Below are 25203 nucleotides of genomic sequence, written 5' to 3'. Positions count from 1 at the left end.
GAAAGAATTAAGTGTTCTGAGCCTTCCCAAAAGAGGCCCCATCTCACCCTCCATCTCTGTGGTGCAGCCACAGAGAAACCATTCATGCAAGATGTTTTATTTTGATAAGGACAGCTCCCAAAGGGGGATGCACTTAGCTAAGCCTGGCTATCATGATCAATGGTTATCCATTGGTGCCTATCTGTCTAGGGAGTGCCAGTTGGACATCTGGACTGCATTACTAGGTGTCAGGACTAAGTGACTCATATCTCACCTTGATCAACCAATCAGGGACTGGTAGGGCCGAGTAACCCACGTGGGACTCTGATGCCCATGGAACTTTCAGCCAATCAATGAGCTGAAGTTCCTCCAGGTAAAAACAGGCAACACAGAGAGCCTGAGAGATTCAGATTCAGACAAGATTCAGATGCAGATTCGACAAGATTCAGAAAGGGAGATTCAACAAGATTCAGTAAGATTCTAAAGGGCAGGACGGCCCAGGAGCAGAAGGCTCCAAGGGCAGGACATTCTCGCAGCGCGCCTCCTGACCATCCTGAGACTCAGCCCGGACAACCACGGAACGGCCAGTGTGTCCGAGTGCCAGAACTTTCCTTTGTTCTAAGAGTCTAGAGTGGAGGTTGCCAGAGAGTAACCAGCAGCAGGCCTCGTGAACAGGTCGGAACTGTGGACAGCTGAATCACTATTCAGAACTAGCTCTTCATCAGGAACGAACCGGTCCTCTTCCTGACTTGCTGGGACCCACAGTCATCTTTTCTCCTGTGCACAAACTTTGCTAGTTAAAGCCAACAGTGAACATCAGCAGCGCACCGTCGCAAGCCGCACAGCACAGCCTGGCACGGAGCCAGAGAGCGCGGATTGGACAGCAACAGCCTGCAACTGTTTCTTTGTGCCCGCAGGAGATCTGAATCCCCAAAGATTGGATGAGTATTCAACTTCAATGCATTACAGCTCGAGAATTCAATTGTTATCCCAACCAGTTGATATCAATTTAATTCCTAAGAGTTATGTACTTGTTTGAGTATCTAATGTAGAAGTTGTAACCAAGTTCACTTTACGAAACGGTCTTAATGAATGATATACTGAACGTATGTCCTCTTGATATGTGTAACACTTTGTAACTGATTGAATATATACCTTTTGTATTCTGATAACCCTCTCGATAAGATCTGTTAGGTTTATAGGCATATTCTATGTATTAATAAATGTATCCTCGTGTATTAGTACCTGTGTGTGTGCGTTGTTTGAGTTATGTCGCATGGTTGGACTCTAAAGCCATCAAAAGAATCAACTTTGTGATTTACTGCTACAATTAATAATTGTCTCAGTAAATGCCCAAACCCTACAGAACTGGTGCCTTCAGAGAGCCACTATGATTACATATTTGGCGTCCCTGAACCGGTTTTCCCTACACAGGAGACTGCCTTCTTTGATTGCAGAGTGAAAAAAAGAGATGGTTTGAGTTTTAATAGGAGCAAAGGTGTCGAGGCAAATTTATTTTGGCCTCTCAAGGATCAGAGGTGGAGAAAATAGATAAGGACGATAGAACAGAATATGTGAACCTAGGCTGATCAATTGATCGCCAGTTGCAAAAACTTACAGAGCGTTAGTGGGACGTTTTAGAACCAGGTAAGTCAAGATTGAAGAGAATACTGTAGCTAAGTGGTCAGAGAGGCCTAGTTCAAGGGAAGAGAAGTGAGAAACAAGAGTCATTTGCAATTATTAAATCAAAGGTATTTCCTTTTTATGTATTGTGGTAAGAACAAACTCCCAACAGTGGATGAAAATCCTTAGCTAAACTGGAAGACCCTGAGTCAATATTTATATTAAAGTCCCCAAGAATAAGGATCCTCTTAAATCTGCATAAAAATTAAAGTCAATCGGCAAACTCACCTAAAAAGGTTTAATTAGGTTTGGGTAGTCTTTAAAAGGTGGCAATGATGGTAGAGTGGGGAACAGAGGCATTTAAAACAACATATTCAAAAAAAAGGGGAAGAGATACAGTAACAGGACTTAAATTGTAAAGAAGATTATAAATAACAATAATGCCTCCACCTCTGCCTGAAAGACGAGGGAGGTCAAACAACCTGTACCCTGGAGAGACTAGTTGGTTGAACAGGAGACCATAATTTTGTCTGTGCAAGGTTTTGGTTAAGCACAGAAAGTTTCTTTTCTGCAATAAAGTCACATGTGAGAAGAGCCTTATTGTTCACTTTGTGGATATTTAGTATTGCTGATCTGGCTAGTCCTGAGGAGCCAGGGGGCAGCGGAGGGGTTTCCAGGCTCAGTAGAAGGAGGACATTTTTTAGGTCTGCTCCGATGCAGGAGGGCCTTGCAGCAGTGCGCCAAGAGGGGATAGAGACTCCACAGGTTGACGAAGGAAAGAAGCAGCGTCATGTGCTTCGGTGAATGTAATGCATTGTTCACGGGATCCCAATATTATGGCAGTAATCATACGTGTTTTTTTCCAGAAAATAATTCCGTTTCAGTTTCAGTAGTTGCAGTGAGGCGTACCTTAGAAGCATGTTTGTGGAATCTGCGACGATGCAACAAAATCCAGGAAAGAAATCCTGAATCAAGGCTGTAGTAGGTGGTTAAAAGTCCTTAGTTGAACAATTACTCGGTGAGTGGGCGACAGTAGAAGCAGCAGTCACAGTGGACGTCCCGTTTCTAGATTGCAACGTAGAGCGTTTCAAAATAATTAAAGACGAGGGTGATGGAGAAAGAAGAAAAAAAAGTAGATAAAAAATAAAAAGCTGGCAAGTGGAGTGGCAGCCAAGCGCGCTAGCATTCCCTCTCAGCCAGTTTATATTAAGATATTGGAGACACATTTAATATTAATATTCACACAAAGATACTGTTACTCAAATATAAAACATTCATCCCCTCCCCTTACCTCTCAACAGACAAACTTCAGGCATTGTTATCCTCGCATTCAGTAATTAAGAGTGTGTTATCAATAACACACTGATGGTAAAGTTCCTTGTAGACACACGATTACCCAAAAAATAAGGCACTATATTTTGGGAAGGAAAGTAGCTTGGAAGCTACTTTCAATGCCAGAAACCAACACAAATTGAACACTAACAAATGCAGTGGGTTTCATCGTTTAGACTGTTTGTAGGGGGCCTGTCACTACCTGCTAACAGAAAACAAACAAGATCCACCACAGTCAATCAGTGGAGCTGCCCAGCTCATAGGCCAAACTAACTACAAAGCAAGATTTTATCACAGCAATAAGCAAGTTCTGGAAAGAAGAGTTCACTGAACAAATGTGCAATTATTTTATTAACAGACTTTTTTCATGCTCTTCCAAATATTGTAGAATGTGGAGTATAGGACGACATTCAGAAATGTAATTCTATAAATATTTCAGGTGAGAGGATTTCAAAAATGAATTTGTTCTATTTTAAATTATCAGTTTTTATACAGTAATGTTAGATTGAAGCCTCTGGATGTTTGTAAGCAGCTGTAAGCTAGTTCCCTGCTACTTGCTGTTTTAACTGTTTTTGTGTCATATCAAGAGTTCCTTTGCTCTTACAATCTTTGGAAGTGGGGAGTACATTATTACCCCTACAGTATGTACAGTAGCTGGATAATTTTGGAATGGTATAAAATTTAGGAGTTGGATATTTTGGGAGGCTGTATTTAAAGGCAACAATATAGATATATCCCAATTTATTTTGTAACCAGACACATTTTCAAAGTCTCTGAACAAAGATGACAAAGATTTGGCATGGGGAAAAAAGTGCTCTACACTGGAGAAGAATAAAGTAATTTGCATGGAAAGAGATTATATAAAATAAGATCACTTTATTAGCCATATACAATAACTTGCACTAGGAATTTGTCTTTTTGCATACCTGGCTACCTCTCCATGAGACACACAGACAGGGAGAGAGAAGCTTGTGGTCAGAGCACAGGGTCAGCCATTTGTATGGTGCCTCTGGAGCAATTGGGATTAAGGGCCTTGCTCAGGGGCCCAGCAGAGTAGGATTCCTCTGCCAGCCACAGGATTTTTAACCTGCAACCTTCCAGCCACTGGTGCAGATCCTTAGCCACAGTGCCACTACTCTGTCCCTGCTTCAAGCTACATATATTGATATGTATGTGTGACATACTGATAGATTATTTCATGTTCTCTGGTGGCTTGTGGAAGGGGTTCCAAAGACAAATCAAAAAACAAAGGTGATTAGGGACATTCTTGTCTTATTCCTCTGTGTAACTGAAATGGAGATGATTGACAATTGCTGATTAATACCGTAGCTGAAGTGGAGCAATACAGGACTTTTACCAAGGAAATACATTTTGGACCAAACCCTAACCATTTCAATACCTCCCATAAATAAGGCCATTCCAGCCTATCAAATACTTTTTCTGCATCAAGAGAGAAAAAAACAGTCATTTTGGAGAATGTTGATAATAAATAACAATCTGTAATCTGTATATATGGTCAGTAGCAGATCTCCCCCTCATAAAGTCAGTCTGTTGAAATGTATTCATTTGCAAATTAAATGATCAGTGCACTTCACTAAAGTCTTGGCATATAGGTTAACATCACTTCAAATCAACAACACCGTGTCACAATAGTAACATAGCAGTGAGTCTGTACATTTTTCAACAAAAGAGTCTTTAAAACTATTTCTGGTCTCTGTGAAATAAACCTGGCTCCACTTTATGTTGAATGGATTTCAAGATCAGAAGGCCCACCATTTCCCTTAAATTTGGTGTAATCCAGTCTAGCCCAGGTGATGTCCCCTTGCTGAAGTAATTTGACTGTAGACTTACCTGGCAAGGGAGATACCTTCATCAGCCAGTAGGTGGAGTTATTTGATCGTTTCCTGTTTTTATGTAAACAGTTTTGTGCTTTTAAGAATTAGAAAATGGCAGCCTTTGGATCCCGCAATAATGTTATGTGTTTCGAGCTCCTGGATGACCTTGTGATGGACCGTATGCAGATTAGCAGACAAGTACTGCAGAAGGAACTCGGCTTTGAACCTCAGCACCTGGACTTTATCTTCGCTCTCCCAGGTCAGATAACTTTTGAAGTTGTTTTTGCTACCTACCCTCTCTTTGAATAATATTTGAAGATGTTTGAGGCAAAAAGAGGGAAAGTTCAGGCTCTTGAGAAGATCCATTTGCAGCCTCTGACACAGAGAGAGAGGAAAACAGTGCATGTTGTTATGTTCTCGGAGCTGGCAAAGACAGAGGACATTCGACATTTATGTGGCTTGGATAAACACGTTTTTGCCTCACGGCTATGCCAATAAACTCAAAATGAAAAAGGATGAGGCAGTTTGTATTTTGGCCAAACCGGCCCAAAAACCCAAAGCAAATGACAAATCGAACAATGAACCCTTGTTGGACAAAGACTCTTGGCCACCAGCCAAGATCAGTCTTGCTGTGGCTCCGGAGCAAGTGGAAGAGAAATCCACCACGAGCTCAAAACTGCAGACTGCACCAGACGAGTACAAGGGTTTAAAAACCTCAGAGAAAAGAGGGGACCCCTTCCTCTTGTTCCTGTTCCTCGGAACAAGGGCCAGTGTGGGGTTCCCCAGTGTAGCGAGGCCAGCGAACAGAATTCAGCGGAGCTGCTTTTCTCAGATTCTGCACTTGCAACAGATGCCCTGCTCTCCTCCATCCAGTCCATCATGGAGGATCTTCAGCAACTGGTGGGTGAGGGGGAAGAGGAGACTGGTGCATCAACTGTGCCCCATCTCACTCATTGCTCTCAGGAATTGGACTTGAGGAAAAGGAAAAATGGGTGAGGAGGAAGGAGAGCATAGTGAGGGGGAAAACTGGAAGCCCTCTACCTCCTTCCTTGAAATGGACTCCGTGAAGGCCTTTACTGCTTCCACCCTGATGAAGAGCCATTCAGTGGAAGGTTGGCAGGAAACTGGCAAGTAGAAAAAGAAAAAGAAGAAGGTAACAGATGAGAAATGTGCTCTGTAAAGTCTGGGTTTACTTTCTTATGTATAATGGCTCTAAATATAGTTTCTCTCAACACCAGAGGTATCAGTGACAGAGTTAAATGCCAGTCTGTCTTTGATTACCTCCAGAAGAGAGAGGGAGATGTGTTGATGTTGCAGGTGTGTGGTTTAAGTTATCAAGATAGGTATAAACGCTTTGAAGATAGGTGGCATGAAGGACCTTCTGTTTGGTCAGGGGACAATAACAACAAAGCCTCTGGCGTGGCCATTCTTTTCAAAGGATGGGCTTTCAAATTGAAAAGTATTCAGAGGGTCATAGATGGCAGGTTACTTTGTGTGGATGTTGAATGGGAGACCATTAACCTGCGTCTAATCAACATGTATTGTCCTACTGACTTGGTAGAAAGAGTAGAGCTACTCAAGGCTACTCAAGGGATTTTAATTTTATCTAAGAGCACACAGACAGGCAGTCTAGCTCTCAGATAAAATTAGATTCCAGCTCAACGGCCCTGCAAAACTTAGTAAAAGACTTTAAACTCTCAGATGCATATACCTGTAGATGCATATATCCCAAAACAGGATATACATGGTCAGGGAGGAACAGCAGCCTAGAATTGACTTTTGCTTTGTACTGGAGAGAGTTAAATTTGTTAGGGTCACTCTTCAGCTTGTCGTCCTCTCGGATCATCAGGCTTTAGGGTGCAGAGTGGAACTCCTGGGTGGTCTTTGGCCCAGGCCTCTGGAAGCTAAACACAAAACTACTAGAGAATGAGGGGATAGTACTGTTACAAGGAGAAACTGACACAGTGGCTGTCCTTGCAGTTCCCGTATGGGTCAGTGGGAGAGTGGTGGGAAGAGGTGAAGGTGAGGACATGGGCCTTTTTCATGGCTGAGGGGAGGAAGGCAGCTGCCAGACAAAGAGCAGTGCTAGCCAGGAAACAGAGGCAGCTGCATTCGATTCTTTTTCAGAAAAATGGTAGGCTCTAAGTCTGTCATGGACAGTATAATATAGAGAGAATTGAGAATTTCTACTCAAGACTGTATAGCGCTACAGAGGTAAAGGATGAAGAAGTTTGTTTTTTACCTTGAAGTTACAAGTTGTGTGAAGAAGATAGGGAAGTATTTGACAGGGATTTGACAGTAGAAGAGCAGAGGCAGGCTATGGAAAGCTTACAGAAGGGAAAAACTCTGGTGCCGATGGGCTCCCAAAATAATTTTATCCCACCTTTTGGGGTCTGCTTAAGGATCTGGTACTGCACCTATACAGTATGAGGAAAGCTTCAAGACAGGATTTTTGCCTGACTCCTTAAGAGAATGCACTATATCTCTCTTCTTTATGTAAGGAGCAAAAAATGATGTACAGAATTGGAGACCCCTCTGCCTGTTAGGCGTGGACACTAAAATCCTGTCCAAAGCCCTTTTACTGCACTTACAAGGTGTAGAGGTCTCACTAGTAGGAAAATAACAGACTTGTGGGATACTAGGACACGTAATGAGTTACAACCTGTCCTTGTTGAGGGATGCAAAGAAACAAGTGATAGGTTTATTCCATGCTGAAAAGAGAAGAAAGAAAACACAACTTTTCGGCTGTGGAGCCTTCTTCAGGTGTGAAGGTGCCACAGCCGAAACGTTGTGTTTTCTTTCTTCTCTTTTCAGCATAGAATAAACCTATTACTTGCTCCTTTCCAGCCTACACATGTTGACACAGCTACCTACCTGAACTACTTGTTGAAGGATGTCTGTCTGTACTCAGAGGACCACTCCCTCCCTCTGTGCATTTTAGGAGTAGACCTAGAAAAGGATTTTGACCACCTAAACTGGCAGTACTTAACATCAGGACTTGAGCACATGAATATTGGCCCCATAATTAGAAAATGGATTAACCAGGTGTATACAGGTAACAACAACAGGATTATGGTAAATGGGTATAGGTCACGGCTCTTTGAAGACTGTTCTGGGGTGAGGCAGGGCTGCCCATTATTCCTTTTGTTATTAGTGTTGGCTTTGGAGCCCTTAACCTGTGCCTTGCGCCAAGATAAGGCCATTACAGGATACCAGTGCCTGGAAGAGGAAAAGACATCTCTGTATATGGATGATGTCACTCATCTCCTCTCTGACAATGTTTGAGTTAGCACTCATGTTTGAGTTGCAGTGCTGTGATCGGTTCTCTTTGGCTTCCTCTGCAAAAAAGAATAAATCCAAGAGTGAGATATTTATTTTAGAACTGGAGGGAGCCAAAAGAAGAACATGATCTTAGGCTGCAAGACAAGAAAATTAAGGTCCTGGAGGTATATTTTGAAGAAGGGATGAAAACAGTGAATTGGCAGAACAAACTGCCAATCTTAAATAAAAAACTGCCACAATGGAAGTACCAAGACCTCACCATGGTGGGGAAGTTGCTGGTTATTAAAGCCAAGCTCTTGCACGTCTTGAATTCTCTGGCTTCCACCTTCCCAATCCCACACCGTTTTGCAGTGGTGCTAAATTGATGTTTCAATTTCTATGGGGTGGGAAGCAGGAAAGACTCAGGAGGGAAATAATGTACAGGCCTATACCCTTAGGGGGGGGGATCTGTCCCAGATATTGCTACGATGCTGCTGTGCATTTTCATGTACTGAAAGGCTTTGCGACAGCACATTAAGCTTATATCTGGACTTATTTTGCTTATTTTGGTAGGGAGGTGTTCAGAGTGTGGGGTATCAGACCCAAGCTGGATGTCGCATTCTGTGACACATGCCCTGCAATGTATGGGACAGTTAAAAGTTTTCTAAGATCTCATCCAATTGGTCATGTTCCCCACCGAGATGTCAGCATCCAAAAACTGGAAGATGTTGTTGCGCCTCAGAACAATCAGCAGACCCCTGTGGGTATTTTAACATCAGCCGAAACAAGCAAGATGTGGAAACACACATCCTCTATGTTTCTGTGCAACGTTCACAGAGACTTAGCCTGGAGTGCTGTTACCAGTGTTTACTGGTCAAAAACCTTCTTGTACCGCAGGGACCTCACTCCCAGCCCTCGCTGTGTTAGACAGGCTGCGGTGAGGAGGAGTCTGTTACCCAACTCCTGTGGTCCTGCCATTTTGTTAAGGTTTTTTGGGCCCAGTTTGAAGACTGGTTACAGGCCCTTTCACCTCACTTTTCCCTAACTGCTGCTTTCATTATAAAACAGCATCTCTCCTGTCAACCTACATTCTGACAAGTTTGACAGGATTTGGGCCATGGTGTACAGTGGAAAAGACACTCTGTGGAGAGTGAAGAACATGGTTCAAAGGCATCAGAGTTCCAGTCAATGGGGGCAGGTAGCCTGGCCCTGTCCATTATTAGAGAGAACTATTACCTCAGAATTTGTGGAGAGAAGGGAAGGAGGAAGCAGAAAAAACTGTGAAAAATAGAGGGCATAGGACTGTATCACAGGAATTCATGATATGGATCATCATGTAAAGAGGATATATATATATATATGCATATACAGTATATTAATGTAAAGTTTTCTATTTTGTGATTATCTGTATTTATTTGTGAACAGGAAACGGTTTTCCTTGAGGGTTGTTTTCTTTTGACCTTGTTTTCTCCCCCTTCCTCTTTACCTTCTTTCTGGGGGTTATCCAGGGGCCTTCCTCTTATTCCTCTGCTTTCTCCTTTGTTGTGGTGGGCAGTGGTGTAGCCTCTGTCTTGTTCGTTGTCTTGTTCCAAGCTGCCTTGGATAACAGAGGTATACTCTCTCACCCACGATGGATAACTGCACTAGGGGGTGATGGAGTCCATCTGCGCTGTTCAGCTCATCCCTCAGGATAACCCGATACTGGCGTTTCTGGTCCAGACACCGAACTTGTTCCTTGTGGCCCAGGGCTGGGATATCATGTTCATGTTTCATTTCAGAAATGCTGTTACCAGCTTCATCTGCAGGTATGGGCTGTACATCAGGAGCATGGTCCTTTATTTCTCCTTCCACATGGTTTCCATCCTGACGTTGCAAAGTTGAAACTTAGATCCCAGTTCCCTACATTTCTTGTTTACCTTCTTGTTGGAAGCCAGGAAAGCCTACGAATCCAGCCATTCAAAATGCGCAGAATACGCTTAACTTCTCATGTACAGCATTTGAGCTGTTGCCAGAAAACACCTGTTCACTGAAGAGGGACAAGCTTTTTCCAATTAAGAATTTAAGTTGTATACTCTTTAGACGTTTAATCATTTTAAACTGTGAATTACAGCATGTTAATCATTGAACATTAAAATGTCAGTATATTTTAGAAAAGCAAGATTCCTCAGTTGGACAAAAGTACACAACCTTCCACCTTCATCATAAATACTTTAATTATGCATAAATATTTTATGCATCATAGTCTTTAACTTGGTAACTTAGTGGGTTCTAATTATTAAGCTTATATTGTGTACTTCTTAAAAAGTTATAATGTTTTATCCTTTTCTAAGAATACATAGTAAGAACACCAGTTGCTGTCATTGTAAAAAGATAAATGTTGTAGTGATTTAACAACACTTGATAGTTATATGAATATGGAATCGTGTAACTAAGCAGCTAAAATATCACAGGTGGACATTTGGAAACATTTTGACATCCATTTCTTTTTTAAAAAAAAATATTGTCCTTGTAGTGGTGATGGACAAAGCACTGCACCCAATGGTTCAAAGCACAGTCAGAGTATTACTTTAGGCATGTTTCTTATACGGTGAATACATAAAAATTGTCCACCATTATAGCTTCTTGTTGGCTCTGGTGTGAATTTGTGTATCTGGATAAATTAAGGGATGGTATTGTGATTAAGGATTTCTTCGCGAAATTCTTTAAGTTAAACAAAGGAGGGAAGAAGGGTTATTTTTACAATTGGCACTCCGAGATTCTGACTGATTAAATTCCCATTATTTAGCTGAAATGGATAAAGAAGTCATGCAGTAGTTACAGTAAAGGAACAAGTAATATGTTTATTCCATGCTGAAAAGAGAAGAGGGAAAAAACAACATTTCGGCTGTGAAGCCTTCTTCAGGTGTGGGCAAATACCCTATTACTTGTTCTTTTGCAGACTACGCATGCTGACCCACCCACCTGAAGTAGTTACAGTATATATATTGGAAGGTGCTCTGTTTTATTAACAGACACTCTGACTCAAACAAGTGTTGTATAGTGATATAGACATGGGTAATGGTCATCCCCATTAAACAATGTGCTTATCCCACAAATCCTGCTAAACTAAAAATTAGACACAAGAAGAGTAGTATTGGACAATATTGTGAGGCTCTGACAGAATTTCTCTGTAAAAAAAAGAGTTATAGAGGAGACACGTGTATCGCCTCTTTTTAGACTTGTAAGAACATTCCAATGTTAATGCGACATGGAAGATATTATTCATGTATGTATTAATATTATTAATATAATGTAGCACTTTCAGGTTCATGTGTGTATGCGCCTTCCACCCCTAGCGGCTCAAACCCGGGCCTCTTGCGTCACTCAACAGGGAACCAGCCAGTTGAGCTAAAGGGAGATCTCTCCTCAGCCCGGCGGCTGAGGTCCCTGCTATTCACTGGGAAGGGCGGTGACGTCACTGCGCTGGAAAGCCGGCTCGCACAACCTGTAATGTCGGCCGTATGCATTACAATAACCTTTAAATCTGAAGCTGTTAACTCTACTTCACAACTGCATGTCAAGATCACGGTTTCAAAATAAAAAAAAAACATCAAACCTTTGATTGGATGAGAACGTCATGATTCTTTTCAAGGACGTGAAATGTGACAATGTGTTACAGTTACCATTAGGAGAAAAAATACCATCGTGGAAGAAATTCAAGGTGAATTTCTTCCACGAGGGGGGTACCTTTAAAGTGGAGATGAGGGCACTGACAATTTTTGGCACGCCCTCTCTTTAAAGCCCTGGACAAATACAAAAACAGTACATACGGCTATAATTCAAACTGAATTAAAAACTACACATCCCAGTTAACATGGCGGTGCTTGTGATCCTTGCATTTAACCAATGAAACAGGGCAAAAAATCAGTCACATGACTTTGGGGCTGAGTTTCGAAAGCTTAACTTATCAGCAAAATTTCCACGATAGGCTACCTCAAACTGTCAGTTACACGACTGTGTATGTCGCTTAAGCCACTTCTATTTGGCTTTTTAGTTATGGAGGCCCCCCCCCTCCTCTGGGCGCCTGACTTGTCGCTATCTTTAACCATTCCGTATCGCAGTAGGGAGAGACACGTATGAAAAAAAGGTAATCCCAGCTAAAATACAAATATGTTTATGTTAAGGGGGAGCACAACATCAGTATTTACTGCTAGTAATTGTCACGACCGCCAGCCAGCAGAGATCAACTCATAAGTGAGCTAATCAGCACCAGCAGCGGGTTATTATTAACAAGCGCAGCCGCACAAGTTAACACACCTGCAATTGCTCTACCGTGCGGCATGCCGGGTTATTTATACCATTCTAACCTGCTTCCCGTTGCTCGGTATTGAGTTAATTTCTCGTAAGCTCTACGTAGCGCTTCCTCTACCTTTTTGCCTTCCTGGAATTTTGGACTACACCTTTTTGCCTTCGGACTACGGATCTCGCCTTGCCCCTTGGATTGTTTGCTATCAGTGTCTATACCGGATTTACTATCGCTCTCTTTTCGACCTCGATTCTGTCTCACGTTTTGGATTGTTCGCCACCAGCGTCTCGGATATCAACCTACCTTACACTTTCTGAGTACGATTCAGCTCCTAGTTCAGTTTGTTCGCTTACTTACCTCCCTACGACTCCTGCGTATGCATTGGATTCTTTTCACCTCTCCAGAGCAGCGTGACAGTAATCAATGTAAGTTTTATAGTTCTGAGCCTTAATATTAAGTTAAAATCTCGACAAACAAAGCAATATAGGAAATTCACACTTTTTCTGCAACAGAAATACACATAGAAAATAAATCCTTTCTGACATTTCAAATCCGTTTCAATCAAGGTCTCCAAAACGAACAGGAAAAAGAGCATTTTCAGAGAGCAATTATTCTGTGTTTATATAGAATAAGTAATTAGATTTATGAGCAATCTTATTTGTTTAAACAGTGACATTTCAGCTGCAAAAGATTGCACCAGAGACAGCACTATCTCTGCTTGTCATAGACGCTCAGGCAAGGGTGACTGAAAGAAGTCATGTCAAGTGCAATAATAACAGTTGTAGGACAAGAAACAAAAGAGGGAGAAAACTTTAAGGCTAGACATAGGGAGAAGAGGGATGCAGGAACACTTGCAAAAGCTTAGATGTACAAAAAAATCACAGAAAGGTGTGTGTTACAAAAGAACATGCAAACATGAAATAGATTTGGCAGAGAGTGAGGGGCTTGAATAATCAGGTGCGTTTCTGGCAGGGAGAGTATGAAGGTTTGATGGGATAGAGTCAGAAAATTGCACACATAAAAAAACAGCAATTCTGCAAGAGAGCCTTACTGTATGTGAATTAATAGCAAACATGGTTTCATGGAGGGCTTCTCAGATAGTTGGGCATTCAGGTAGATTGTCAGGCAAAAGTATTTTTAAATATATTTTGTTAAAGCAAGTCAGTTTTTTGCAACACATAAAATACATTTTTCCAAGAAAGTTTAGCCTTTGTCACTAATGAAACCACTTAATAAAAACATAAATATAGAAATCTATTTTTTTTTTCAATGTTGGTAGCAGGATGAACTATCAGGTTGAGCTAAGTGTATATTTTGTCGCAGAGTTGCTGCAAGATGTTAACAGTGAAAACAGGTATTTAGAAATGACTCGCTTCAAGAAGAAGAGTTTCAGAATAATTATAAATCTAGCAGGATAGAGAAAGTACAGAAAATAGGGAGAGAGATTGATCAAATTAGTATGCAAAGCCATTTAGCAAAGAGGGTGTGCGAAGAGTGACAAACTAGTATACTTTAGATCTTTTTCTGAACCATGGAAAATCTGATCATGTTTCTCTGTAACAATAATAAAAAACATTATTTTGTATAGCACCTTTAAAAGTGGCATTTCAAAGCAATACATTGTAAAAACAGTTATAAGGACTACAGAGTAAATACATATAAAAAAGACAAGCAGTTAGAAGTGCTACCGAAATTAGAAAATGAAGCAGATACAGACACTAAATAAGTCTTCTGAGAAGAAAGGTTTTGAGGTTAGATTTAAATGCACTCAGGGTAGGGGATACAAATCCAGAGCTCTGGGGTGCAGCTAGAGAAGGTCCTGTCACCCACAGAATGTAGATGTTCTTGAGGACCGCTAGAAGACCAGAGTCAGATAGACAAAGGTTGCAAGGTGGGGAGTAGACAGATAATAAGCCAGATACAGTGCCTTGCGAAAGTATTCGGCCCCCTTGAACTTTTCAACCTTTTGCCACATTTCAGGCTTCAAACATAAAGATATAAATTTTTTATTTTATGTGAAGAATCACCAACAAGTGGGACACAATTGTGAAGTGGAACGAAATCTATTGGATTTTTGAAACTTTTTTAACTAATAAAAAAATGAAAAGTGGGGTGTGCAAAATTATTCGGCCCCCTTGCGTTAATACTTTGTAGAGCCACCTTTTGCTGCGATTACAGCTGCAAGTCGCTTGGGGTATGTCTCTATCAGTTTTGCACATCGAGAGACTGAAATTCTTGCCCATTCTTCCTTGCAAAACAGCTCGAGCTCAGTGAGGTTGGATGGAGAGCGTTTGTGAACAGCAGTTTTCAGCTCTTTCCACAGATTCTCGATTGGATTCAGGTCTGGACTTTGACTTGGCCATTCAAACACCTGGATACGTTTATTTGTGAACCATTCCTTTGTAGATTTTGCTGTATGTTTGGGATCATTGTCTTGTTGGAAGATAAATCTCCGTCCCAGTTTCAGGTCTTTTGCAGACTCCAACAGGTTTTCATCCAGAATGGTCCTGTATTTGGCTGCATCCATCTTCCCCTCAATTTTAACCATCTTCCCTGTCCCTGCTGAAGAAAAGCAGGCCCAAACCATGATGCTGCCACCACCATGTTTGACAGTGGGGATGGTGTGTTGAGGGTGATGAGCTGTGTTGCTTTTACGCCAAACATATCGTTTTGCATTGTGGCCAAAAAGTTCGATTTTGGTTTCATCTGACCAGAGCACCTTCTTCCACATGTTTGGGGTGTCTCCCAGGTGGCTTGTGGCAAACTTTAGACGAGACTTTTTATGGATATCTTTGAGAAATGGCTTTCTTCTTGCCACTCTTCCATAAAGGCCAGATTTGTGCAGTGTAAGACTGATTGTTGTCCTATGGACAGACTCTCCCACCTCAGCTGTAGTTCTCTGCAGTTCATCCAGAGTGATCATGGGCCTCTTGGCTGCATCTCTGATCAGTCTTCTCCTTGTCTGAGCTGAAAGTTTAGAGGGACGGCCAGGTCTTGGTAGATTTGCAGTGGTCTGATACTCCTTCCATTTCAAGATGATCGCTTGCACAGTGCTCCTTGGGATGTTTGAAGCTTGGGAAATCTTTTTGTATCCAAATCCGGCTTTAAACTTCTCCACAACAGTATTACGGACCTGCCTGGTGTGTTCCTTGGTCTTCATGATGCTCTCTGCGCTTTCAACAGAACCTTGAGACTATCACAGAGCAGGTGCATTTATACAGAGACTTGATTACACACAGGTGGATTCTATTTATCACCATCAGTCATTTAGGACAACATTGGATCATTCAGAGATCCTCGCTGAACTTCTGGAGTGAGTTTGCTGCACTGAAAGTAAAGGGGCCGAATAATTTTGCACGCCCCACTTTTCATTTTTTTATTAGTTAAAAAAGTTTCAAAAATCCAATAGATTTCGTTCCACTTCACAATTGTGTCCCACTTGTTGGTGATTCTTCACATAAAATAAAAAATTTATATCTTTATGTTTGAAGCCTGAAATGTGGCAAAAGGTTGAAAAGTTCAAGGGGGCCGAATACTTTCGCAAGGCACTGTAGGTACTGAATGAGGATGAGGATTTTGAAGTCGGAAGAAAGGACATGGAGACAGGCATAAAGCAACCCGATCAGGATTCTGGCTGTCAAATTCTGAACATATTGGAGATTGCTCAGTGTGGATTTAATTACCCCAGTGAACAGGATGTGCATTTATTAATTCTAGAAAAAAAACCTTTCTTGATTTTTCTCTAATTCCTAGTTTCTCTAGTTCCCTTTAAAAGAAACTATTATTCCACAATGCAGAGTACTACATGGCAGGTATTTACATGTGTTAATTTGTTTTAACCACAAAATATCAGAAGGAGTTTTTGAAGATTTAAATGTTGGCTGAGTTATTGCAGGATGTAAGACTAGAGATGTAGGTAGGAAAAAGATAATTTGGGGAAAACTGAGGAATATACTGATATCAAGATCACTTCCTAATAGGGTTAGGCATGCTTTTGACAAAATGACAGTAGATGTTATAGACTGCAGAGGAAGATGATGAAGTTAACAGATTGTATGTTCACCACTCTAATCTCTCAAAGATGGTTTCCTGAACTCATACATCAGAAAGACTACAGAAACCAAAATTATTCTGCAGCTAGGATCACACATTCTCCCTTCTCTTAACGACAGACTGCTGTTCTTTTAAATTTTTTCCATTCATTAGAAGTTTCATTTTACACCTCTCTGCACCCATTCTGACTTCACACCTCTTGATTGGCCTCACTTTCTGTCCCCTGCTCCCGCCTCTCACTCCTCCTCCCTCCCAACCTTTGTTCTCCCGCTACTTTACCTTTGCCTACTGCCCTGTCTCTCTCACACCTGAAGAAGGCTCCACGGCCGAAACGTTGTGTTCTCTTTCTTTTTTTTTTTTCAGCATGGAATAAACCTATTACTTGTTCCTTTGCAGCCTACGCATGCTGACGCAGCTACCCACCTGAACTACTACCGCCTACAGCTGCTGCGACCCACTATGCCTTCCTCCAAATCTTTTTCTAGATCTCGTCTTCATACCTTCTCTTACATATGGTACAGATAAATGTGTACTATACTGATGAGCTAATACCTGGGAAAAAAAAAACATTTTTATCTTCTTTAAAACACTGACAACACAATACACCAGGAAATGTGTAAGACACATATGCAAGTTAAAGCAATTCCATTTAAAAGTCGGGCGTGATAATTGTTTTCTTTCTTGATTTGCTGATCTGTAAAGCTGTTGGGCGCAGTGGATGTGAGTTCTGTCTTGCATTGTCAGATTGTGAATAAATAAAAGTATTTTATTAAACACTTTTGCAATTTTAATCAAGATGGGGGAAATGCAGACTTTCTATTATACTCTCTTTAAGAAACATGAAACAAAAAAAATATGATATAATCTTCAGACATATTACAGACATTTACAACAAAGACATATCATAAAACATTTACATATACTGTTAATTTATCACTTTAAATATATACTTTAAATTACTGTAAATATATTACTTTATTTTATATAGCCCGTTTAAAAGTGGCATCTCAAAGCAATACAGGATTCTGGCTGTCAAATTCTGAGCATATTGGAGATTGCTCAGTGTGGATTTAAATAACCCAGTGAACAGGATGTGCATTCATTAATTCTATTGAAAAAAGCCTTTCTTGATTTCTCTAGTTCCTAGTTTCTCTTTGTTCCCTTTAAAATAAACTATTATTCCACAATGCCGTGTACTACATGGCTGGTAGGAAAACTAAAGTGAAATTTTAGTAGCTGAGCTTAAAAAGAAACTAAAGAGAAATTTTAGTAACTGAGCATAAAAAGAAGAGGAGCATAAAGTCTGATGGTCATAAACGATATTAATTTAGGAACTGCATCAGAGATATTTTTTAAACTGCACTGAATTCCAGAGAATCAGTATAGCTTCTGGGAAATAAATTTTTCCTGCATCAAAGTTTAACTCATTCAGAGCATCCTACGTTACAAATTCCAAGCGTTTCATTTTGAGCTGAAGACCCTCACACTTGAAGAAGGCTTCACAGCTGAAATGTTGCGTTTTTCTCTCTTCTCTTTTCAGCATGGAGTAAACCTATTACTTGTTCCTTTGCTGACTACACAGGCTGACGCGGCTACCCACCTGAAGTAGTATTGTACAGTGATAATAGACGTGGGTAATGTCATCCCCATTAAACAATGTGCTTATCCTTCAAATCCTGCTAAACTAAAGATTAGACATGAGAAGTAGTGTCTGAATCACTGTGCACGTCCTTTCCGAACCCGTAAATACTACAATATATTATATATATTATATTCCCTATTGAAGAAAGATGTGAAGACGGGGGTTTGAATTTAATCCTTTCTGTAGGGGGTTTAGACTTCTAAGTCACAAGCTGGGGTTTATGGTAGGAAAGGGGGTTAACTGATAAGGATTGCAGATGCAAGCTAGGAACCCCCCTGGGTGTAATGTTAAACTGACCATTTGTCCAGAACATCGTAAACTGGCCAAATACCATGAACCCCCCTCTTTACCATCAGACCGAGTGACGTCAGAAACGGAGAAGAAAACACTATATAACCCAAAAGTTTGTAACAGTACGGCGAACAATACTTCGGTTTTGTTGTTTCTTGCGGGAAACAAGACTTCGGCTTTATTGTTCCATGCATGCAATAAACTCATCTGTTTTACTTCATCTCGGGATCAAGAACCTTATTTCTTCTGTTACAACACTATTAATCAAATTATAAAAGTATGCTAGAGTTAACTCCGATAATGACCGTATTCACAGAAATACAGAAATATTTTTAAGAATCTGCTAAATAGAGAATATAATATGGAATTGATTATATAAAGAAATTAATAATGATATTAATTTAAGGATCTAAAAGAAAAGGATCAGAAAAGATTCACAAACCAACACAAGGTTTTGAAAGGTCCGAGGGCCTGTCTAGAGTGTAAAACACTTGGTTACACACCAGTATTCCACTTTCTTCCTAACCATTTTAAGCATCAAAGTCTTATATGTGGTTATTTTGGAAACATTTTAAGTGCTCCTTCTGACTATATTAAGTTTATATAACTTGTAAAAACTTATAATGTTTTAACCTTTTCTGCGAATACGCTCATTATCACTGGGCAGTGGCCCGCCTTAGGACAGCACTGCAAGAGCACCACAAATTCTTAGCACTCGTTTTTCCATACTGTAGTTTGAGTCTTTGTGTAAGCTGTAAGTTCTTTTTACTTCTTAAACATTTGAAACACTTTAATTTTGTAAGCTTAATCACGCATTCTGATTCCATACAGAAATAAAATCATGTTTTCTACAGCTGTTGAGCAGATTAGCAGGTTACTGACAAAATAGCGCACTGACCACCACTCAAGTGATATAACTTTAATATAAACTAGATTTAATATCTGGTGCAGTTTTTAGAAACAAACTTTTTTTTTAATTAATCAAATCCCAGGTGTGAGTTCATAAAGCCTGAATTATGTACTATGCTTACGTCTGCGAAACACCTGATCATCTACTGTGAGGCTTTCAGTGCCTTGTTTATACTCTAATTGTAGTGAGGGCAAGGTGTGTGGGAACAGGTTTAGGCTGAAATTGAATTGGGGATCTGTATTCTTCACATCTGAAACACTGCTTTCTCTGAAAGCTTTTTCTTCCCTGTTTAGCTGATCTTTTGCTGCCTATGCACGCTTACACAGCTCCCTGGGTGAATTATCATACTTGACTGAGAAAGCTTTAGAGAACTTAACATCTTTATTATTAACAGATTGACCCACGTGGGTCTCTTTATGTGTTGCAAATAAAATTTTCAGAGCCGTTGTCTCCGCTTTAAATTAAAGAATTTGACCTTGAACATTTGCTCAACATACAAATCCTCCTTCCCCCCTTCCCCTCACAGACAGACTGACAAAGCAATTGAGAAATGTAAACTATCCAGCCACAAATAAACTTTTCTTTCTCCTCATGGTAACTGTAACAAATTGTCATGTTTCACATCCTTGAGAAAGAATTATGACGTTCTCAAGCAATCAAAGGTGTGATTTTTTTTTATTTTGAAACCATGATCTTGACATGCAGGTGTGAAGTAGAGTTAACAGCTTGAGATTTAAAAGGTTATTGTAACGCATATGGCCGACATTACAGGTTGTGAGCGCCGGCTTGCCAGCACAATGAAGTCACTGCCTTCCCTGGCAATAGCAGGAACCTGAGCCATCAGGGTGAGGGGAGATTTCCTTTTAGCTGAACTGGCTGGCTCCCTGTTGAGTGATGCCAGAGGCCTGGGTTCAATCCCCCACTGCTATAGGACGCATACCCATATGACCCCGAAGTCGCTACATTATTAATAATATAGTATCTTCCGTGTCACTTTAACATGGGAATGTTCTTTTTTACCAGTGTAAAAAGAGGCGATACACAACATGTCTCCTCTATAACTCTTTATAGAGAAATTCCGCCAGAGCCTCACATTATTGTCCAATAATATTCTTCTTGTGTCTAATTATTAGTTTAGCAGGATTTACGCACGATTGTGTAATGACATTACCCATGTCTATTTCACTGTATAACACTTGTTTGAGTCTGTTAATAAAACAGAGTACCTTTTGTAATTGTAAAAATAACCCTCGCAAAGAAATCATTAATTACAATACCATCCCTTAATTTATCCAGATACACAAATTCACGCCAGAGCCAACAACAAGGTATAATAGTGGACTATTTTTATGTATTCCCTATATAAGAAGCAAACCGAAAGTAATACTCTGATCGCGCTTTGAACAATTGGGTGCAGTGCTTTGTCCATTACCACTACAAGAACAATAAAAGTTAAATAAAATAAAAAAGAAATGGATGTCAAAATGTTTCCGAAATGTCCACCTGTGATACTCTAGCTGCTTAGTTACACGATTTCATATTCATATAACTATCAAGTGATGTTAAATCACTACAACATTTATCTTTTTACAATAACAGCAACTGGTATTCTTACTATGTATTCTTAGAAAAGGATAAAATATAACTTTTAATTTATTATAACTTTTTACTAAGTACATAATATAAGCTTAATAAAGTTAGAACAAGCACGTTTAAACCAGAACCCAATAAGTTACCAAGTTAAAGGCTTTGATGTGTAAAATATTTATGAATGACTAAATTATTTATGATGAAGGTTGAAGGTTGTGTACTTATGTCCAACTGAGCAATCTTGCTTATATACTGAAATAAACTGACTTTTTAATGTTGAATGATTAACATACTGTAATACACAGTTTAAAATGGTTAAAAGTCTAAAAAGTATACAACTTAAATTCTTAATTGGAAAAAGATTGTCAGTCTGCAGTGACCGGGATTAGAAACAGGGCGTTTCCTGGCGACAACTCAAATGCTGTGCATGAGAAGTTAAACTTTATTAGCTCCACCTGGCGGTTTTACAATGTGCTTCCAGATACTTTTATCATAATTTAATTTGCATGTGGTATAATGTGGTATGATGCGCCATGCTCACCACTTTTTAACGCAGCGTACTTCGTGAATTCTGAATGGCTGGAACTGTAATCACAGTTCCGTGAATAAGATAGTAATGTCTTATCCACAACCGTATATTAGGGTAGAAGAACGCTTCTTCACTTCCTACTCTGGCTATGTCCCTGACCTTTACAAGCAATACATTGATGACTGCGTCGGTGCCGCCACATGCGCCAACGACCAGCTTGACTGCTTCCTGCATTTCACCAACTTCCACCCGTCCCTCAAATATACGGTTAACATATCTTTCACTACTCTTCCGTATCTAGACATCAACTTCTCCATCAACTACCCTGACTCTCCACTTCGGTTTATTACAAGCCCACGGATTCACACAGATATCTCCTGTAAAGCTCATTTCACCCCAAACACACTAAAAACTCTCTCCCTTTTTCACTGTTCCTTCTGCTACGACGATTATGCAAAGACGACATCGACTTCCAGAACCAAGCCCTTAAAATGTACTCCTTTTTCACTAACAGAGGATACCCCATCTGTGTTATTGACAGGAACCTTGCCCAAGCCAAAAACACCCCTCGGACCATCAACTCAATCAGGAACTCCCGCCATAACAACCGCATTCCTTTGGTGCTTCCCTACCACCCCAACACACTTCCTATCCCCAGGACTATTAACGACAACTTTTCCATCCTACAGGATGATCCCTCCATTGGGGCCCTCTTTTCTGACTGCCCCATCATCTCATATTGTCGATCACCTAATCTGCGCAACCTTCTTGTTCACAGCTCCCTTGACCGCCCTCAGCAACCATCCACACAGGCACTTTTCCTTGCAACAGAGCTCGTTGTATCATCTGCAAGTACACAGCCACCACCACACTCATTCAAGGCCCCTCAGGACAATTCTGGATCACCCAAATGGCATCTTGTACCTCCAGCAACCTTATTTACTGTATCTCTTGCAGTAAATGCCCAGCCATCTACATTGGAGAAACAGGAAGGAGACTCAGAGACCGCTTCAGAGAACACGTCAGGGCTGTGAAGATTAAAGATCTCTCCAAGCCCATTGTTTCTCATTTCACCTCTGATAGCCATGACCACCCTAATCTCTCTGTCTGTGTTCTCAAAGATGTTTTTCCGAACTCATACATCAGAAAGACTACTGAAACCAAAATTATCCTGCAGCTAGGATCACACCTTCCCCCTTCTCTTAACGACAGACTACTCTTCTTCTCAATTTTCACCATTCATTGGTAGTTTCATTTCACACCTCTCTACACCTATTCTGACTTCACATCTCTTGATTGGCCTCTCTTTCTGTCCCCTGCTCCTGCCTTTCACTCCTCATCTCTCCCAGCTTTTGTTCCCCTATGCTACATTACCTTTGCTTACTGCCTTGTCTTTCTCACACCTGAAGAAGGCTCCACGGTCAAAACGTTGTGTTTTCTTTCTTCTTTTTTTTTCAGCATGGAATAAACCTATTACTCGTTCCATTATGAAAATAATGCAACCTGTTCCTGTTTATTTCTTTGATCTGGTCCGTGGAGCCCAGAAAAAGAGGTCATCCACAGCCTGAGACGGAGGAGGTTCTGGTCAAGGGTGACAAAGTAGAAGCGGTAACTGATTTCTACAGACAGCTCTTCTCAGAAAAAAAGGCTCATGTGAATGCCAAGGTGAACGCCAAGGAGAATGCATGTCCCTCACGGGGAAAGTTATGGTGTTGAAAGCAGACATCCTGCCAGCTTTGGTTCACCTGACTGTAATGTACCCACTGCCGGCCAGGCTCAGATGAGCTAGGGATGGTCTTCAAGTTTGTCTGGGGAGGCAGTTAGGATAATGTCTTAAAGTCACAATCATTAATGATAAATTGAAAATGACAGAAAACAGAAAGAAGTGTGCTTTTTCAATCCTATATAAAGCAAGATACAGTGAAAAAAATGTGATGATTTTATAAGAAAGGAAGAAGCAAACAGCATTCAGTGATGGATGTGGCATACAGTTCCATTTATTTTCATGAGAAAATGTGTCTACATTTTTTTTCACTGATGAGTACACAATACAAAATAGGTAAATTTAAGAAAAAAAAGCTCTAATCACCACATGACATGGTAACAGAAAACCCACAAGCATCCACCCCATTTAAGACTGGCTGAAAATCTCATAATTCAAATTTATATATAGTGGGTTTTGTTCTATGCCAATCCAGTTTGGGAAAAATTATGTTTAGTTTAATGTGTCAGTGCACAGCCTTATTCTTCTCCTGCAAATGTACGCAGGGAAGAATAAGGAGATGAGGGCAAAGTCCCCCAACTCTGCTACCTTTGAATCATTTGTCTTGGCCCAGGCTGACACATCCCATCCTACAGTCCTTCTCCTAGCCTCTTGGGGAATCCTGGTCACTGTTACTAGTGACATGACCCAGGCTTGAACCTGCAATACCTAGATCATAGAGCACAACCTGCACTCAGATGAGCACTTTTATTGGTTAAACCACTCAGAAGCTTTATAATCATACCTAGATTTTCTAATTAATGATTCAGCCCAGAGAATGAACAACAGAGATTGGAAAACCACTTAACCCACATCATAAATCTTAAGGCTTTTTTTATTCAAGATCAAGATTAAGTTGATAATCAGGATTAATTTGTTTTCATTCGTATTATTTTGTTTGATTTTGTATTAGTCTACATTTATATTATTTAGCATAAGGCATGCAGTAAAACAGAAGTATATATTTTTCCTTATAATTTCTTAAAATTTAACATGAGACATGACAGAGACAGGGAGTACAGAATGATGCTTCTTGATGGTGAAGTTTAGATAGCCACACTGTTCTCAATGCAGGATGGAAGCATGTATGTGTATTTCATTTCTATGTTTTTGTTGCGGGACTTTATTTCATCCTCAATCTTCTCCAGCTCAGATCTTAATCTTAATATCAGATCCTGGGGTCTTTTTTCTTTGAAGAGCTTCTCTGGATAGTCGCCCAGTTTAACCTGTGAAAAGGAGGTACATATTTTGGCATGATACAGACGTATTATCAGAAATATCAATGCATTGTATGGGGATTTGTTAATAAATGTAACAACTATGTGTAGCACAGAAAACAAAGAGGTCTCAAGTTGTATCATTTTTGAACTAGGGTAATTAGCATATTTAAAAACTAATGTCCCAGAAAAAAAAATGCTTATTTTAAAATGTATTCCCCTATAGAATTTTTCAACTGCTTAACAAATGCCACTGATTTTTACTTTATTCTGGATGCAGATCTGAATACTGTCAGGAATATTATACTTGACCGATTGATGTTGAAGGTGACAATAATAATAATAAATATAATTGCTTACACTTATATAGCACTTTTCTGGACACTCCACACAAAGCACTTTACAGGTAATGGGGACTCCCCTCCACCACCACCAATGTGCAGCATCCACCTGGATGATCTGTATTAAGAAGCTATTTTTGATCTGGTTGTGGTTGATGTGATATGTAGTGATCCTTTCAAAACATTTTTTTGTTCAGCTAAATACACTCATACTCTATAATTGCTTCCCAAGCCTTTTCTGTGGTACTCAAAGACAGTGTCCAGTGTCTTCTGTTTTTTATATTTTCGTTGCTTCTTCAGGGTATATGATGAATTGGTTCAAGTCTGCAGAAATGCCATTAAATGTTGCACTGGAGAAATCTACACCCCTCTGACTGTGCCACTGGTCAAACATTTCAGATGCTTTGGCCTTATTTTTTTCAGTTCTATGATTCCTTTCTTTTATTCTTTGTGCTATTAGACAATACTGCATTCGTAAATATCAAATTAATGTGCAAAAGGAAGCAACTCCATATCAAATTCAACAGTGTGCAAAATCTGCAGGAAACTGTTT

At 40.2% G+C, this 25203-nt stretch overlaps 1 protein-coding gene across 1 annotated transcript in view; it reads right to left on the bottom strand.

The window, feature by feature from the left end:
• Positions 1 to 23302: 23302 nt before the first annotated feature.
• The window catches only part of LOC148647017 (hydroperoxide isomerase ALOXE3-like), a 58731-nt gene continuing 56830 nt past the window's right edge, over positions 23303 to 25203 (bottom strand). Inside the window, exon 14 of the mRNA XM_088608816.1 lies at positions 23303 to 24318. Coding sequence (XP_088464942.1) covers positions 24139 to 24318 — 180 coding nt within the window. The 3' untranslated portion in view covers positions 23303 to 24138. The remainder of the gene's footprint in view (positions 24319 to 25203) is intronic.

This window comes from Lepisosteus platostomus, chromosome 16, assembly GCF_059453375.1.
Source record: "Lepisosteus platostomus isolate fLepPlt1 chromosome 16, fLepPlt1.hap1, whole genome shotgun sequence".
Classification (NCBI taxonomy): Eukaryota; Metazoa; Chordata; class Actinopteri; order Semionotiformes; family Lepisosteidae; genus Lepisosteus; species Lepisosteus platostomus.
The sequence above is the reverse complement of the archived record's forward strand: the minus strand, read 5'-3'. Positions and strand labels throughout refer to the sequence as shown.